The sequence below is a fragment of the Leucoraja erinacea genome, chromosome 2 (assembly GCF_028641065.1).
Source record: "Leucoraja erinacea ecotype New England chromosome 2, Leri_hhj_1, whole genome shotgun sequence".
NCBI lineage: Eukaryota > Metazoa > Chordata > Chondrichthyes > Rajiformes > Rajidae > Leucoraja > Leucoraja erinaceus.
Genome location: NC_073378.1, coordinates 39426958 through 39444747, shown reverse-complemented (window position 1 = coordinate 39444747; position 17790 = coordinate 39426958). Strand labels below are relative to the sequence as shown.

At 40.4% G+C, this 17790-nt stretch overlaps 1 protein-coding gene across 1 annotated transcript in view; it reads right to left on the bottom strand.

Annotated features, from left to right (window-relative positions):
* cubn (cubilin (intrinsic factor-cobalamin receptor)) overlaps positions 1-17790 on the bottom strand; it is a 239566-nt gene that overhangs the window by 56353 nt on the left and 165423 nt on the right. Inside the window, 6 exon segments of the mRNA XM_055649570.1 lie at positions 3525-3750; positions 4306-4427; positions 9177-9323; positions 11057-11263; positions 13437-13608; positions 15335-15516. Coding sequence (XP_055505545.1) covers positions 3525-3750; positions 4306-4427; positions 9177-9323; positions 11057-11263; positions 13437-13608; positions 15335-15516 — 1056 coding nt within the window.

The following is a 17790-nucleotide window of genomic DNA, read 5'->3' as shown; positions in this document are numbered from 1 at the left end:
AAAACATGCTAGCCAAATTATTAAGGAAAACCCTAGCCATGCTAGGAATCTGAAATAAAAAGAAAATGTTAATATAGAGAGACAAGGAACTGCAGATGCTGATTTGCACAAAGACACAAGGTGCGTGAGTAACTAAGCTGATCTGGCAGCATCTCTGAAAAACATGGATAGGTGACGTTTCGGGTTGGGATCCTTCTTCAAACTGATGTTGACTCTCTCTTGAAAGAAAGGCAGTTAATGGCCTGGATTTCTAATTCCCATATGAGCCACATCTGGATTTTCTCCCAAACATGGAAATACAGAAATTAAGGTGTGCTTTACTGTTACAACACGATCCATGGAATCCAGCTACGCAGTTTTTAGACTTTAGAGATATAGCGCTGGTTGGCTCATGGAGTCCACACTGACCAGTGCTCACCTTACCACTAGCACTATCCTGAACACTAGGAACAATTTACAATTTTACCAAAGCCAATCAACATACAAACAGGTATTCTCCCAATTCTGTTAGTCCTTGCTGTCTCCTCCCCTTCCTCAGCTCCCCTGCTGTCTCCTCCCACCCTCCAGCCTTCTGGCTACTCCTCCTTTTCCCTTTCTTGTCCCCACCCACCCCCACCCCCGATCAGTCTGAAGAAGGGTTTCGGCCCGAAACGTTGCCTATTTCCTTCGCTCCATAGATGCTGCTGCACCCGCTGAGTTTCTCCAGTTTTTCTGTGTAACCTACAAACAGGTATGTTTGGGTGGAATATGGGTGGAAATTGGAACACCCAGAGAAAATCCATGCAGTCACATGGAGAATGTACAACCTTCACATAGATAACACCCATAGTCAGGATCAAACCCGGGTCTCTGGAGCTGTACGGCAGCAACTATACCACTGCGCCACCCTTCAGTCATACAGTCATAGAATCATAGAACTATATAGCATGGAAACGGGCCCTTCAACCAAACTTGTCCGTGCCATCCAAATAGCTTAATCAAATTAGTCCCACTTGCTGGTGCCAGCCCATAGCTCTCCAAACCATTCCTGTCCATGTACCTGAGTAAGTGTATTTTAAATATCACTATTGTACACATTTCTACCACTTCTTCTGTCAGCTTATTCCATGTACATGCCAACCTCTGGGTAAATATGTTGCCCCTCAGATCACTTTTAAGTCTTTTCCCTCTTACCTTAAGCTTATGCTAATGCATTTCTGACTCCCCTACTCTGGGGGAAAGATTATGGCAGTTCACCTTGTCTATACCCCCCATAATTTTATATACCTCCTTAAGGTCACCCCTCAGCCCAAGGTGTCCAGGTAAAGAAGACCCGAACTATCAAGCCATTCCTTATAAGTCAAACCCTCCAGTCCTGGTATCATCCTCATTAAGCCTATTTCCTTCGCTCCATAGATGCTGACTCACCCGCTGAGTGTTTCCAGCATTTTTGTCAACATCCACATTAAACTTTTTGGGATCTTTGCCACTTTAGTGACATCCTTCCTGCAACAAGGTGACCAGAACTGTACAGAATACTGGAAATATGATGTTGCCAACATCTTGTACAGGTCTCAACTCCTGTTCGTAATATTCTTATCAATGGATGCATGCATGCCAAATGTAATCTTCACCGTGTCTACCCATGTAACCATCTTCGTGGAGCTGTGTACCTGCACCCCACATTCACTATTTTACAACACCTCTCAGGGCCCTACAGTGTGAGTCTTGCTCTGTTTTTTTCCTATCAAAATGCAACACCTTCCATTTACCTGAATTAAACTCCGTTGAGAAATTGGGAAAGATATGCATCATTTATGGTGGGGAATCCATACAAACATTCTGTGCTGGGTTCGATCCAGCACAGGGATAACTTCAACATTCATTTTAATGGAGTTACGAGATTCCAAATTTCAAATTCTCAGTCAGAAGCTAGTAGGTGCACAACACCTTTTTAGCAGAAACTTTACTACATTGAAATGGTTTATTCAGTATTGCACTTTATTTTTAATAAGCAGCTTTAATTTTGGTTCACAAAAACATTCTGATTTTTAGCCAATAAGAAATTCAAATTGATAGTAAAGATAGTATCCTATTGTAGATGGACAACATTATTCTTGCTTGCTCTGTAAACCAAGATAAAAAGACCAAAAGATAAGAAAGGTGGATGAATTGCAATAATGGTTGATCTGTGGTGGGATTGGTTTCCATTCCACAATTGGTTCCACAAATTCAGTTTCCATTCATACTCAATCAATCTGTAGCAAACATAAACTTATAGCTGTAGCGTGCAATATTTGTGTGTACAACATTGGCACTGACAATATTCAAGAGCGGAACAGAAGATACACCTGCCGTTTGAGCAATTCATTTAGAGATTACGACAATTAGGACTAAACCGTTGCTAACAGTCTACCAATAACAAGATTATTACTGACAAGATATGCTGCATATTTTGTTGTTGACTATATTTTTATCACTTTTTTTTCCCAGTGTATTTTATCTCTTTAAAACATCTGCTAGAATGGAAAATAACAGGAAGCTTTCCTTGGCTTATTGACAATTGTCATTACCCAATAAACATTTAATTGTGCAGGGTAAGGGTTGGATTTGTCATAAGAATTTATTGACTTGCACAGATTAAAAGGTGAAGTCAAAGAATTGGGCCAAGTAAGCAAAATGATTTTTGGTGCAAATTTATTGAAACGCTCACTTTTAAAACAGCATTTCATATTTATAACAAGATGGGGAACTTTTAGAGACTATAACAGTGGCATAGGCAAGTTCCATTGGCTGTATGTTTAAATCAGTATAGATTTGCACTGTTTAGTTTAGTTAATATCAAACAGTATTTCAAATGAAGAAGTTAATTGAGGAAGTAAAGCACTTGTAATGTAACCTTGCAGCAGTAGAATATTTCCAAGGCTATGTTTTGCTACATGTCATGATGTGCCTTAAAAGTGTTTTGAGATTTTCTTCCAATGTATAATAGCACAGATGTTAATTATGAGAGAATAATGTTACGCTGCACATTGATGACCCGCTTTGATAAATAATCGCCCAGTGAGCAGCTCCTCAAAAAGTGAGGTTATGTCTGAAAGGTTTTTGAATTATGATCTCATTTTGCTGGTGATTAAGTTGAGCTGGAACTTGTCCAGACATCACAAACTTGCTTTTAGTACATTAAAACTGTGCCAGACATTAATAGCCCTCAGTGCCAATGCACTGAAAATTGATTGTTCCCTGTTCATTGGGTTATCCCATCTACACTTTACTCTCAAAATCCACTTAGGAACTTGTAAAAATCTTTTGCTATCTATCTTAATTTCAACAAAGAGCATTCTCTCATGAGGCTAGTAAAGTTAAAAGAAAAGTAAAATAGTGAACGATTTAAGTGCCTGCTTCTGACTACTGCAGTACATATTCAGGATGTTGTCACTGGCCTATTGAAGGTTATATAAATCCTAGAATTGGATAGAGCCTATAAACACTTTGTAGTTGAGTTCCAAAGTTATAACTACTCTTATCAAATTTGTTTCTCTCACCTAGCGAATCTGATTTCCAGGTGGCATAGAAACCACCCTGTGGCACACTGTGGTCAGAATTAAAGAAGATGAACAACTTGTTTGAGCCAGACGTAATTTCCTCAGCTGGAGTGGGGCCACAGTATTGGCCGATGATCGGGGAGTTGAAGGAACCACCATTCAAGATTGTAACAGAGCCGCCTTCACACGTTAAATGATGCTCTAAGTTGAAATGAATGATGCTCAGCTGTGAGTGGAAAAACATAGTTAATACAAAACGTTTTAGAGTACAAATGAATATTCCATGACATTGCTTTATAGATAATCAGAACAGAACATAATGGAATTATTTTTATGTAGCACGTTACTAGTAGTTTCCCCATCTATACTTCTATTTCTACCCCATAGGTTAAGGGAAGGAGACATCTAAGCAGTGGCAATACATATATATCCATTATGTGAGCACCCAAAGAGGTGTATCTATCATGCAATGTATTTTAATTGTGACAGGTTAGGAGAGGATCAAACCACCCCCAGATAAGGCAAAAATGATGCCATTTATTGAGGTTACAGTGCATTTCAGAGTAGGGATACCCAAGATTACTGTCAAAGTGCAGTATTCCAAAATAACTGAAATACATTGAAGGCATGATACAATCATACGTTGGCCAGCTAGCTGTGGAGAACTGCATGTGCAAATAAGATGAAACTTTTTGCCGACTCGTGCTGTACAAACCATTAACACTTCCTGGTTAACTTCTGCAGAAAATCCCTCTATGGTTCATTCCTGAAACAGACTTACAGTTATCGTGTGTCCTTCTGGGGCCTCCAGTATCCATGCACAGTGGGTCAAAGGATTGTACGGTGATGGGAAATTGGGGCTTGAAATGAATCCACTCTCCCCGGTCTGAATGCCACCACATTCTAAATGAAAGTAATATAATTAAATATGTTAAAGAGGAACTGCCTAAATGAAAGTGCCTTGCATTATTAGGATTTATTTAAAAATGCAAGGCTACAATTTGTCAATTATTTAATTAATGACAATTTTTTAATGAGTCATAAAGATTAGATTAAAGAGAAAATATTACAGGATGTAGGGAATTAGCGGAAAAATGGGATTAGAGAAGAAAGTTCTGATGACAATGTTGCACTAGACAAGCACAAAGGCCAAATAGTCTCCTACTGGACTAAAATGTCTCTAATTTAGTAAATGTGTTATAACTCATGTCAAAAGAAGTAATTGGGTTACAAGTGCCACAGTGACAGAAATAATATGACTCACTCCAAATAAAGAGAAGTACATCCACAGAGAGCACTTGAAACATAAGAAATGTTTTGAGGATAAAAGTCAGCTCTACCTCAGTGCACAATAAATCTTTCTCTAGTTTTTATTTAACCGTGAATGATCGTCTCAAAGTTGGTACAGCAAAAGCCTAGAAGAAAGCAGCCTACAATTGTGTCAATGTGTTATTAACAAATTAAGCAGAGTAAACACAATTGGAAACCAACAAATTAACTCATATATTTTCCCAGGGAAAAGTTGTTGCTTGGCTCCGGTTATCTATTAAATTCTCACAGGAAATTACAACCTTGGACTTATTTAGTCTTTCCATACAATCAATTCAACCAATCTTTGAAAAACCAGTTCACTTACCAAAACTGTACTTTAGTAACAGAAGTAATTTGAAAATGTCTAAACTATGCACGTCCCTCCAGTTGTGATTTAATACTAAGAAGCCATCATAAGTGTTGAAATCAATACACTTTGTGTGACCAATTAATATCATGCATTAAAAAGACAATAAACAATAGGTGCAGGAGTAGGCCATTCGGCCCTTCGAGCCAGCACCACCACTCAATGCAATCATGGCTGATCATCCACAATCAGTACCCCGTTCCTGCCTTCTCCCCATATCCCTTGACTCCGCAATCTTTAAGAGCTCTATCTCCCTCTTGAAAGCATCCAGAGAATCGGCCTCCACTGCCTTCTGAGGCAGAGAATTCCACAGATTCACAAATCTCTGGGTGAAAAGGTTTTTCCTCATCTCCGTTCTAAATGGCCTACCCATTATTCTTAAACTGTGGCTCCTGGTTCTGAACTCCCCCAACATCGGGAACATGTTTCCTGCCTCCAGCATGTCCAATCCCTTAATAATCTAATATCTTTCAATAAGATACCTTCTCATCCTTCTAAATTCCAGTGTATACAAGCCCAGTCACTCCATTCTTTCAACATATGACAGTCCAGCCATCCTGGGAAACCTTGCGAACCTATGCTGCACTCCCTCAATAGCAAGAATGCCCTTCCTCAAATTTGAAGAATGAGGTAATTTATAACAGCCAGTCTCAAGAAGGGTTCAGTCCAGAAACATTGCCTATCTATGTCTTCCACAGATGCTGCATGACCGTTAAGTTACTTCAGCAAGTTTTATTATTTAAACCAGCATCCGCTGTTCCTTATGTCTCAATGTTATTTATATATTGAGGTTATACACTCCAGGGAAGAATATTCAATCAGGGATTATCTTGATTCAGCCTGACAGGCAGCATCCCTGGTTGGAAAGAATGGGTGACGTATTGGGTTGAGACCCTTCTTCAGACTTCCTAGTGAGAGGATTTGAGGATAGGAGCAAAGATTTTCTACTGCAGTTGTACACGACCCTGGTGAGACTGCACCTGGAGTATTGTGTACAGTTTTGGTCTCCAAATGTCAGGAAGGACATTCTTGCTATTGAGAGAGTACAGCGTAGGTTCACCGGGTTAATTGCGAGACTGACATAGGATGAAAGAATGGATTGACTGGACTTATATTCACTGGAATTTAGGATGAGAGGGTTGATTTCGAAGGATGTTTTATAGAAACATATACAATTTTTAAAGATTGGACAGGCTAGATGCAGCAAAAATGTTCCCCTTGGTGGGGGAGACCAGAACCAGGGATCACAGTTTAAGAATAAGGGGTATTTAGGACTGAGATGCGGAAAAACTTTTTCACCCAGAGAGTTGTGAATTTATGGAATTCTCTGCTACAGAAGGCAGTGGAGGTCTATTCGCTGGATGTATTCAAGACAGAGTTGGATATAGACTTAGGGCTAATGGAATCAAGGAATATGGGGCAAAAGTAGGACAATAGGCAATAGGTGCAGGAGTAGGCCATTTGGCTCTTTGAGACAGCACTGCCATTCACTGTGATCATGGCTGATCATCAACAATCAGTACCCCGTCACTGTCTTTTTGTCAGGTCGGAGGGAGTTCCCTCCACCACGTGTATCATGTAATCCCACTAAACCATCTCCTCCAGCTGGTTTGCCAGGTGAGGAGGAGGCTGTGGTCCCCCAGCAGGACCAAAAACAAGACTTGTCAAAGGGCGGATGAGCTCCTAGCAAGCCAACAGCCATCCATGCTTCAGTAGAAGTTGCGATCACTGTCGTATATAGCATTGTAAGGATGCCCGTCGGAAACCAGCACCACTGCGTCGCCAATGTTTTCAACGATTTAGTAATAAATAATAATAATAATAATAATAATTCAATCAGATTCCCTCTCATCCTTCTAAATTCCAGTGTATTCAAGTCCAGTCGTTCCATTCTATAAACATATGACAGTCCGGCCATCCCAGGAATTAACCTTGTGATTCCAGATGATCAGCCATAATCACATTGAATGACGGTGCTGGCTCGAAGGGCCAAATGGCCTATTCCTGCACCTACTTTCTATGTTTCTATGTGTCTATCTTCGGTTTAAACCAGCATCTGCAGTTCCTTCCTAAAACCTGGATGTGGAGAGGATGTTTCTATTAGTGGGAGAGTCCAGGACCAGAGGCCATAGAATAAAAGGACATCTCTTTAGAAAGATGATGAGGAGAAATTTCTTTTGTCAGAGGGTCTTGAATCTGTGAAATTCATTGCCACAGACAGCCGTGTAGGATATTTTTAAGGCCGAGATTGATAGATTCTTGATTAGTATTGGTGTCAGGGGTTATGGGGTTGAAAGGAAAGAATAGATCAGACATGATTGAATGGCGGAGTAGATTTGATTTGTTTCGTTTGGACCTCAAGGGGTCCAAATGACAATTAAATTGTATCTTGAATCTTGAATCTTGATGGGCCGAATGACCTAATTCTGCTCCTATAACTTATGAACTTGGATAATATACAGGCCTAGGTCGATATTTGTGCCACACAAGTGCCAGGCAATGATGATATTAAACAAGACAATTCAGTTAGCATCTCATGGCATTCAATGCCACTAACATAATCAAATCCCACACTGTGAATCAATGGAAGGTTACAATTGACCAAAAACTTAATTGGTGTAGACACACAAATAATGTGGCTACAAGATGAGGTCAGAGGCTAGGAGTTGTGTGGCAAGTAACAGACTTCCTAACACCAAAGCCCATCCAACATCTGCAATACTCAAATCAGGTGGTGTGATGGAATAATACACTTTCACATCACGCAAAAAGCTGAACACCAGATAGGACACAGCAGCTGGCTTATTAAGGGCCTGTCCCACTAACGCGACTTTTCAGCGACTGTCATCGAGATTCAAGCTCGAGGGCACTCGCCTGAAAAACCTCGAGCTGGATCGATCGTCAGCGATGAAACAGCGAGCTGGATCAACCGTCAACACACACACAACACATCGCAAAGGTGGGGGCAAGGGAAAGTGGGGGAGCGCTGTCTAAAATTCACACCCGCGATGTACAGGAAGGTATAAGACAGCTGGCACAATGTACGGTAAGTCCTTTAGAGAGCGCGGCGGGGGGGGGGGGGGGGGGGGGGGGGTGGGTGGGGGGGGGGGGGGAAGTGGGGAGGGGGGGGAGAGAGAAGGGGGGGGGAGAAGGAGTGGAGACCCTTTTAAGAAGCCAGCCAACTTATCATAAAGCTTAGCGGGCATTTAACATTACCGGGCGGTTTTCCTTGGTTCTGAAACTCCAATGAGCCAATTAAAATGTCCGGTCAGCAAAGGAGATTGCCTACGGCTGCCCTCGACTGCCTAGCGACCCCACTCCACTGCACGAGTTCAAAAGATCCATGCCAACCAATTTGTACTCGTGGAAAATTTTTCAGCATGCGGAAAAATTTTCCTTCACCAAACTGAGGCCGTGATGGAGAGTTCCATTGACCTCCTAGGATGACATGTCGACCATGCTGTGTTTGAGTCAATGGCAATCTCTTCTAAACTCGCAAATTAGGTCGCCGCAGTAGGTCAGCCCCTTTAGGCACTCCCTCCACATCCATTTACACACTCCCCCATCATACAGCAGCAACAGTTTGCACCATCTACCAGATTCAATGCAGCAACTCATTAGGACTCCTTAGGCAACACCATCCAAACCCATGACTTCAACCAGCTAGAAGGATAAGGAACATAAGCTAGGGAACACCAGCCAGTAGTAGCTTTTCAAGCCACATACCATCCTGGCTTATATATGTCCAAGCCACGTGCCATCTTGAAATATATCGCTGATTCATCCATCACTGTTGCTGGGTAAAAGTCCTGGAACTCCCTCCTTACCATCATGTGGAATACCCACATCTTGAGGGCTGCAGTGGTTCAATAAGGCAGCTCACCACCACCTTCTCAAGGGCAACTTAGGATGGGCAATTAAATGCTGGCTCAGCCTGTGAATCCCATATCCCTTGAATGAATAAACATACTGACCTGTAAAGCTATATTTGGCAACAAAACCAAGATCTTGCACTGATGAATCAGATATGAATTGAACCCATATTTGTGTGAAAGGGATAAGCAGTGGTGAAGGAGCAGTCTGTCCACATAGCTTGGCAACTAAATCACCATTAGAATCTCCTGAGGGGTTAAGGAAGAAAAAAACAAAGTAAGCTTCTGTTCATATTGCACAATCTTCAATTTGCCCTTCCTGGTTATGGATGTATGACATATAGGCAAATCCATATACATAAACAAGTTCCCATATACATTACATTCAAACCAGAAAAAGCCTTCAAAATAACTGTGTTTACATGTAACTTCCCTCCTTTAATTAGACACCATCGTCTCTTAAAAACACTGCCAGTCTCACCACGGAATTTCACTTCAGAGTGTTTCTCTGGAAATTGACAAGTAATCATTTCTATTCATACTTGTACAATGATATTTTATTAAACAGCCATTGATACCTCTAGCCCATCAAAGCTAACCATTGAGCATGGGACACTCTGGTTCTGTACCATTGTAACAAGCTAGGGAAAAACAATAAATAAATGTTAACTGGCACTCATCAACATCATTCACTGCGATTCTGTGGAGGTATCATTACCACGGAGTGCTTTTTGTGTATTTTATAAACTTGGAGACAAAATCGGCATAAAAATGGAAAACAGTTATGTAGCAACAGAATCTGTTTATACCCTGGGAAGCGCTGCACAGATCATTATGAGTAGAATATATCTATCACATAAAAGAAAGGTGATATTGAAGTGTGTATATCTGTTTCCATATTAAGATAGACACAACATGCTGGAGTAACTCAGCGGGACAGGCAGCATCTCTGGAGAGAAGGAACTGAAGACGTTCGGGTCGAGCCCCTTCTTCAAACTCTTCTCATATTAATTTTTAGTGTATTGTAAGTTATGCACAGGGATATTGAAATTTACAACAATGTAATAGCTTTTAGAATAACCTCATGCATAAACTTCAAATCATTTTTACAAGGCATCCGTTATAATTTATGTACCAATATAAAGAAACTGAAGTAGTTCCTATGCTCCAAATTGCCTTAATGTAATCATAGGAGGCAATTAAAAGCTCAACTCGGCACAAAGCTTCAAACAGAGGTGTTTGTATTGGTAGTCTAGTGTTAGACATATGAATGATATGGCTAACTCAGAGAACTTGGGCTAATGATGTTGGCCTGATGCTGGATTCCTTATTCTTCCAGTGAATTTTGAAGATTTTGTGGAGATGTAGTTGGTGGTATTTTGTCAGCATAATCTTCTGTAGATAGTCCAAATCTTAGAGCATGTTGGAGGGCTGGGATTACTACTGCCTGACAGAGCACAAACTTTGTGACAAGTCTGAGATATTGATCTTCAAATACCCTTTTTCACAATTGACCAAAGGTGTACTGATACATTGAAGATGGTGATATTGTGGCGTCACCTGATGGTCAGACCACTTACTGTCGGACCCTCATTAGTGGTTCCGAGGACTGTCATGTGACGTCATGGGTTAAGGCTACATCAGCAGATCTTACCTTGAGATCACCAGTCAACAGGTAGCTGAGCTCGTGTCAACAATCTCACTCAACAGCAGCAATGACTCAATATGTGAGAGAGTTCCAAACGCACATGTATGTCAAACTTATCTCACCGAATAAAGTAACCCTTTGATCACAAAGTTTGGACTCGCTACAATATTTGCCTTTGTATGGGAAGAGGTCCACGTTTTCCAGTATCTGACCATAGTTTTTCATTGTGAGAAGGCATGGTAGTGTAGCAAATAAGGTATCAGATTTTTTTAAAGTATAATATTGTATATAATCAGTGAATGTATTAATTAATCAATAGACAAGACTCACTCACCAACTCGGAGTTCAATGTAGTCCTGTTGGCAAACTGGATCTTGTCCAAGGTGAAAACTGGTAAACTGAATATAAATTGAAGAATTTGCAATGTGGGAGTTCTGGATGACCCATTCACAGTTAAGATTATTTATGTAGTTGGATGTGCCATCATAACTGGGAGAACTAAAGTCCCCAGAATCTGGGCCCATTAGTATACCACCACAGACTGAAATTATAAAACAAAACAAAGTTAACACTTGGAAGAATCCTCTGCACCTGATCAGCTGAGGGGGACTGAGTAAGATGGGCAAAAATCACAGCCATAAGTGGTAGCATTTTACCTAAAATCAATATAGTGCAAACTGGAAGTTGTCAAGTTTAGCCAAAGAGCCATTAGCATTGCATTTTTAACTTCAACAACCCAAAGAGCCATTAGCAGTGCATTTTTTTTAACTTCAACAACCCAAAGAGCCATTAGCAGTGCATTTTTACTTCAACCCAACCATATTTTCATTTTCAACCCCATTAAGGGCACTCACAGTTGAGTAGACATGTGTTCAGTGTTATTCAGAGCTCAGAGAGACGTGAACCTCTGGCTTCCTCCATCTTGCAGAGACTGTGAGGCACACCACGTCCTGGTTTTATAGTCCCTCCCCCTCCCTCCAACAGGGATCAGCAGAGAGAATGGCGAATGGCAAATTATTAAAAACCATTAATATCTCTCTGATTTTTAATCGATGGGAAAAATCCTCTAGTCCCGTAAGGGGGAGGGGGGCTCTGAGTGAGGTGGCCAAAAATGACGGCCGTAAGTGGCGGCGTTCTCTCGGAAATCGCTGTACAGTGGGCCAAAAGCGGTCAAGATCAGACTTTTAGTAATATAAATTTGAACAAAATCATTAATGGCTTTGGTGATATCTTCCAAGAAAAGTGTTTTCCTTGGCATGATGATAACTAAATTACTTGAATGCAGAACATCATTTGGATGGCTATCAAAGTCTGAGCTAGTGTCAAAACAAATAGTATTTTAATTCTTATCCAATTCCTGATGTACTTTGGTATGTTAAGTGAGTGATTTTAAATTTAGCTTAGAAGAATTTTGTGGTAGGGGAGGAAATAAGGATGGAATATTATTATTTTGAGATGTCACCATATATTCAAATGATACAAAAAAGAGCTATTACTATTAAACAGATCAAATTGACTCTAGCTAGCTAACGGTTGGCTCAGAGATGCCATTATGTGTTTCATACGATACCACAAAAATATAGTGATGGATTTGATTAAACCTTTTACAGCAGTAAAAAGGGAATAGTGAACTTACAAACAAGTTATTATCCAAGTTCAAGAATTAGAAGCACTTTAACAATCAGAACTGTTGTCACTGAAACTATAAAATATAGCAGTGCAAAACAAATGATAAGACTTATTCTGTAAGTCATGAGTTCATAAGGAACAGGAGTAGAATTAGGCCATTCAATCGTCTCCCTCCTAACCGTAATCTCCTGCCTTCTCCCCATAACCTCAGACACCTGTGCTAATCAAGAATCTATCACGGCCTTAAAGATATCCACTAACTTGGCCTCTACAGCCTTCTGTGGCAAAGAATTCCACAGATTCACCACCCTGTAACGAAATACATTTCTCCTCATCTCCTTCCTAAAAGGACGCCTTGAATTCCGAGGCTTTGTCCTCTAGTTCTAGACTCTCCCGCTAATGGAAACATCCTCTCCACATTCACTCTATCCAAGCCTTTCACTATTCTGTATGTTTCAATGAGGTCCCCCCTCATTCTTCTAAACTCCAGCGAATACAGGCCCAGTGCCGACAAACCTTCATCATAGGTTAACCTACTCATTCCTGGGATTATTCTTGTAAACCTCCTCTAGAACCTTTCCAGAGACACCACATCCTTCCTCAGATATGGTGCCCAAAATTGCTCACAATATTCCAAATGTGGCCTTACCAGTGCCTTATAGAGCTTCAACATTACATAACATCCCTGTTTTTGTATACCAGCTCTCTTGAAATAAATGCTAACATTGAGTTTGCTTTCTTTACTACCGATTCGACGTAGATTAACGTTTTGGGCGTCCTGCACCAGCCCTCCCAAGTCTCTGTGCACCTCCGATTTCTGGATTCTCACCCCATTTAGAAGTCATACACTGTAGCCTTTCTTCCGCAACCATCACCCTGTCCAATGCCTTTCAACACTCCCACCAGTTCCCTACCTCTTTCTTCTGTCATTTATTGCTCTACAAGTACTGACATCATACAATTAAAGTCTCATTAAAGTGAAGTAATAAAGAGAGGTAATAGTTAAAAGTAGTTGTAACATTTCCCAGCTAAAGCAAGAATAGCACAACGAAAGATGCTTGGTGTCCAAGTATCACATTACTGACCTGCGTCCTCCTCTGAAGTGTAGGTTGCACTGAAGCCTCCATCTGAAGTTGACGTGTCAGTTACAAAAACAACTCGCATGGTATTTCCAGATGACCTGACTTGTGTGCCATTCGCAATGATGCCACAATACTTCTGCAACCTTGGAGAACTAGGGTGAAGTCCATTGTAAATCTAATGACAGACACATCATCAACCAATGAATAGTAACCAGGACAGTTCTTGTTGCTTGTGATATAACAAATAACTTTAACAATATTTCACGCTTTAATGTCAATATTTTGAGTACTGCAGTTATCACTAATAATAGTCAGGTACCTTGAAACATGCCTAATAAATCATTTTTCAAAACAACCAGTGTGTGCATGGTAGATACCTGTACAACTGATAATAAGAGAGATTTGGTTGCATACCCTGATTTGGGTTAACTTAGCTTTTAAAAAAAATTGTTGTTAGTTTAGGCTTTGAGAGTGGTTGGTATCAATGAGGTTTAAATACAACTTGCTGCCATCTCCGATGGACATCACGAAGAATTAACCGAATAATCCTTTCTTGTTTACTTCTACAATTGGGAAGCCTGTTGATACACATTAGATAGTGTGGCATCTGATGAAATTAACTTGGCTATTAAATGCTTATGGGGTTGTTACTTGACTCAACTATCGGTTCTTTGTTATCTGTGTTATTGGGAGTATTATGATATCTGAAATTTTCTGGGTCCTAAAATTAGAATGGGGTGTTATTTATATATTATTAGAAGGTGTTCACCTGTCATCAACAAGGAGGTTTGCTGCATATGTTGAGAATGGATCATGCTGGATGAGCCACAAAATGGATGACCAGTGAATTAAAAAAATGTCCAGTTGCATAACCCTTCAGTGCATTCCGTGTGGCAATGATACAAAAATGACTCACAAATGATTCTGCAAACATAGGCCCATTAAGCACGATAACGAAAACTACCTGTGATCAAATACCACAATTCAATTTAATGGAGGCATATTTGCTGGATGTTTTTTTTTTCCCCGAGAAGATATTGTTGGGGCTCGGTTTATTCTTGTAATAGGTAAAATATTAATGACATTACAAAAATGAGACAGGGAGGACAGTACATGTAGCCTGCCCTATTTACTCTTCTGGAATTGAGGGCTGAATTTCAGAGACACAAGGAAATCATGCATTATGGGTGGCACTGTCGACACCTTCCCCGTCCCTTATCATCCCTGCAATAACCCGAGGAGATCCCAAGGCTGCCTAAAGAATGCTGCTGACAATAATCTTATCTTCTACTTTCATCTAGATAGTTAAGGTTTGAGGGAACCTCACTTTTGCTAAAGAATAGCTCTTCAACCGAGGGTAGGTAAAAATGCTGGAGAAACTCAGCAGGTGAGGCAGCATCTATGGAGTGAAGGAATAGGTGACGTTTTGGGTCTTCAGACTGATGTATTCTTCAACCGATGGACTTTAAAAAAAATCAATTCAGCCCTTCAAACCTGTTGTTGCCAGGGTACAGGCCATTCTGTAATGAACTCTTGGGCAGACTGAATGCCCATGGACGAGAAATCTCACAGCTCTTTAGCCTGAACAGATCCAGCCAACTTGACTGAACTATTCCTGTCAACAGCCATGGAAGCCAAGGAAAACAAAACCAATCATATTAACTGTGTAGAGGGAAAATGCAGATGCTGTTTAAACCAAAGACAGACACAAAAGGCTGGAGTAATTCTGCCAGTCTGGCAACTCCCCTGATTCTCACTATGAAAAAGGGTCTCGAACCAAAACGTCACCTATTCCTTTTCCCCCAGAGATGCTTCCTGATCCACTGAGTTACTTTTGTATCTGTAATCATTTTAACTACTAAGTTACTATCAGATGGTTAAGAAAATCAATGTTGACTTACACTAACATAATCGTAGTTGCATTGGTCATGCATTTCCAATCGAAGGTCATTGAAGATTAGCGTTATTCTGCGTCCACCTTGCACAGTAATTCTCCATTGACATTCACGACCGTGAGGGTAAAAGTGTGGGTAGTTTGGAGAGGTGATAGTTCCTGACACTGCAGTCAATTCACCTCCACATTCTGTAACAATATTGAGGCCATTCAATTTAATTTAATTGCAACCACAAGGCAGCAAAACTCTACGCATCCTCCTGCCTTCTCTCCGTAACACTTGACGCCCTTACTAATCAAGAGTTGAATTAAAACATAACTAAAAGAAAATGTATGATTAAGGTTTGGGCTATTTAATCCCTGGGTTAACCTAAGCTAAAGGCTGGCTAACAATAGAGTCATAAGAATTGAAACTGGTTCATGAATCCATAAATTTCTTCCTGCTTCAACAATCGATGCTCCCTTACGATTCTAACCTGGTATTGATTGAGGAGAGGAAGATTTGTCCCAGCTTAGTGTGCTGTGTGGCTTGAGATGTACTAGTTTATATTCCCCTCAGGTATATTGGAGTTCATTGGTTTGGAATTTTCTGCTGAAAACACCTTTGAATGGTGTTGGAATGCGTTTGTAGATGTATACAATGTAGACATAGTAAAAAGGCATTGTTTGCTGAATGCCAAGCCACTGGAGTTAACTGCTTTGTAGTTTTAAATTGTTGCTGAATAATAGGGGAACTGCCTAGACGCTATTTTGCTGAATATTAAAACCTCAAGAGGTTGCACTGTCATCACCCACACCCACACAATCAGACAGTGCTTTCACTGAGAAAAATCCCTAATCTATGAAAGTACTTTCAGAAATTCTCCAGTATTGAGAGGCACATTTAAACATTCTTTCATCATGCTGACCAGATTTACTACGGTATGATCTGGCCCATTATATTACACAGAAGGGTTCAGTAAAATGAAAAGCATCCTTGAATAAGAGTAAATCAATCCATTACCCACTGGAGTTCTACACTGTTCCCAAATTACATCATCTGAATGGTGCTTAATGTACTGTTCTATCAATAACTCCTCTGTTCCCTGTTTGGCCAGACAATATAGTAATTGTGTGTCTGTTAGTTGTTAAAATGTTACTTTGATAGATCCACGTCATAAAAGATAGGTCAATCTGCAAGTATTCATAAAACTTAAGGAAATCAATAATCACAATTTGCATCAAAACCTCCAAAGTATTTTTATGTTCAAACTCTTTATTAAAATTAATTTATTCAGTTCTTACTTGCAACGAGGTCATCTCATTAGAACACAATGAGCTGCAAATAAGGGCATGGCAGCATGCCTATCATAATAACTATATCTCCCCTGATAGTTTCCCCTGATAGTAAGATTCATTGATAGAGGAGGACTGTGATAAAAAATAAATTGGCACAGCTCAGTAGTACTTCCATTTATATCGCTAAAGTTAGTGGACAAAGCCAAGTATATCCCAACTAAATCCAGAGATTCTACAGAGACTTATATCCAAAAGTTTTATTTCTCATTTTTATTTTAGAGCAAAGTTTCATTTTAGGTAGGAAGGAACTGCTGATGCTGGTTTAAACCAAAGATGGACACACAAAGCTGGAGTAACTCAGTGGGATAGGCAACATCTCTGTAGAGAAGGAATGTGTTGGATCTCGACCCAAAACTTCACCCATTCCTTTTCTCCAGAGATGCTGTCAGTCCCGCTGAGTTACTCCAGTGTTTTGTGTCTATCTATAGTTTAGTTTGGTTTAGTATTATTGTCACATGTACTGAGATACAGGCAAAAGCTTTCATCGCTTGGTATCTAGTCAAAGAATAAACTATACATGATTACAATCAAACCGCTCATAAAGGATAAAGGTTACAACATTTCGTGCAGGATAAAGTCTGATTAAAGATAGTTCAAAGGGCTCCAATTCGATAGATTAAAGGTCAGGGCCGCATTCTAGCTGGTGTGAGGACAGTTCAGTTGCCTGATAACAGCTGGGAAGAAACTGTCCCTGAATCTGGAGAAATGCATTTTCAAACCGCTGTACCTCTTGCCTGAAGAGAATGGGGAGAAGAGTGACCAGGTTGACAGTGGCCCTTGATTTTGCTGGTGGTCTTGTCGAGACAGTGTGGTTTGTATGATGGTCTGGGCTATGTCCAAAATGCTCTTCGATTTCTTGTGGTCTTGGATGGAGTTGTCCCCAAACCATGCTATGATGCATCCCGATAAAATGCTTTCTATGGCGCATATGGAGAGGTTAGTGGGGGACATGCCAAATTTCCTAATCCTTCTAAGGAAGTAGAATTGCAAGCAAAACCAGATCTAGGTCTTATATGCAAGGTAAGTGGAAGTAGCGGCCTCCGGAAGTGGCAGGGCTGCCTGGCAGTTGTGGCTCAACAACAGTCCGTCTTTTTCTTTTTTTTGTTGTTTTCTTTTGTCTGGTTT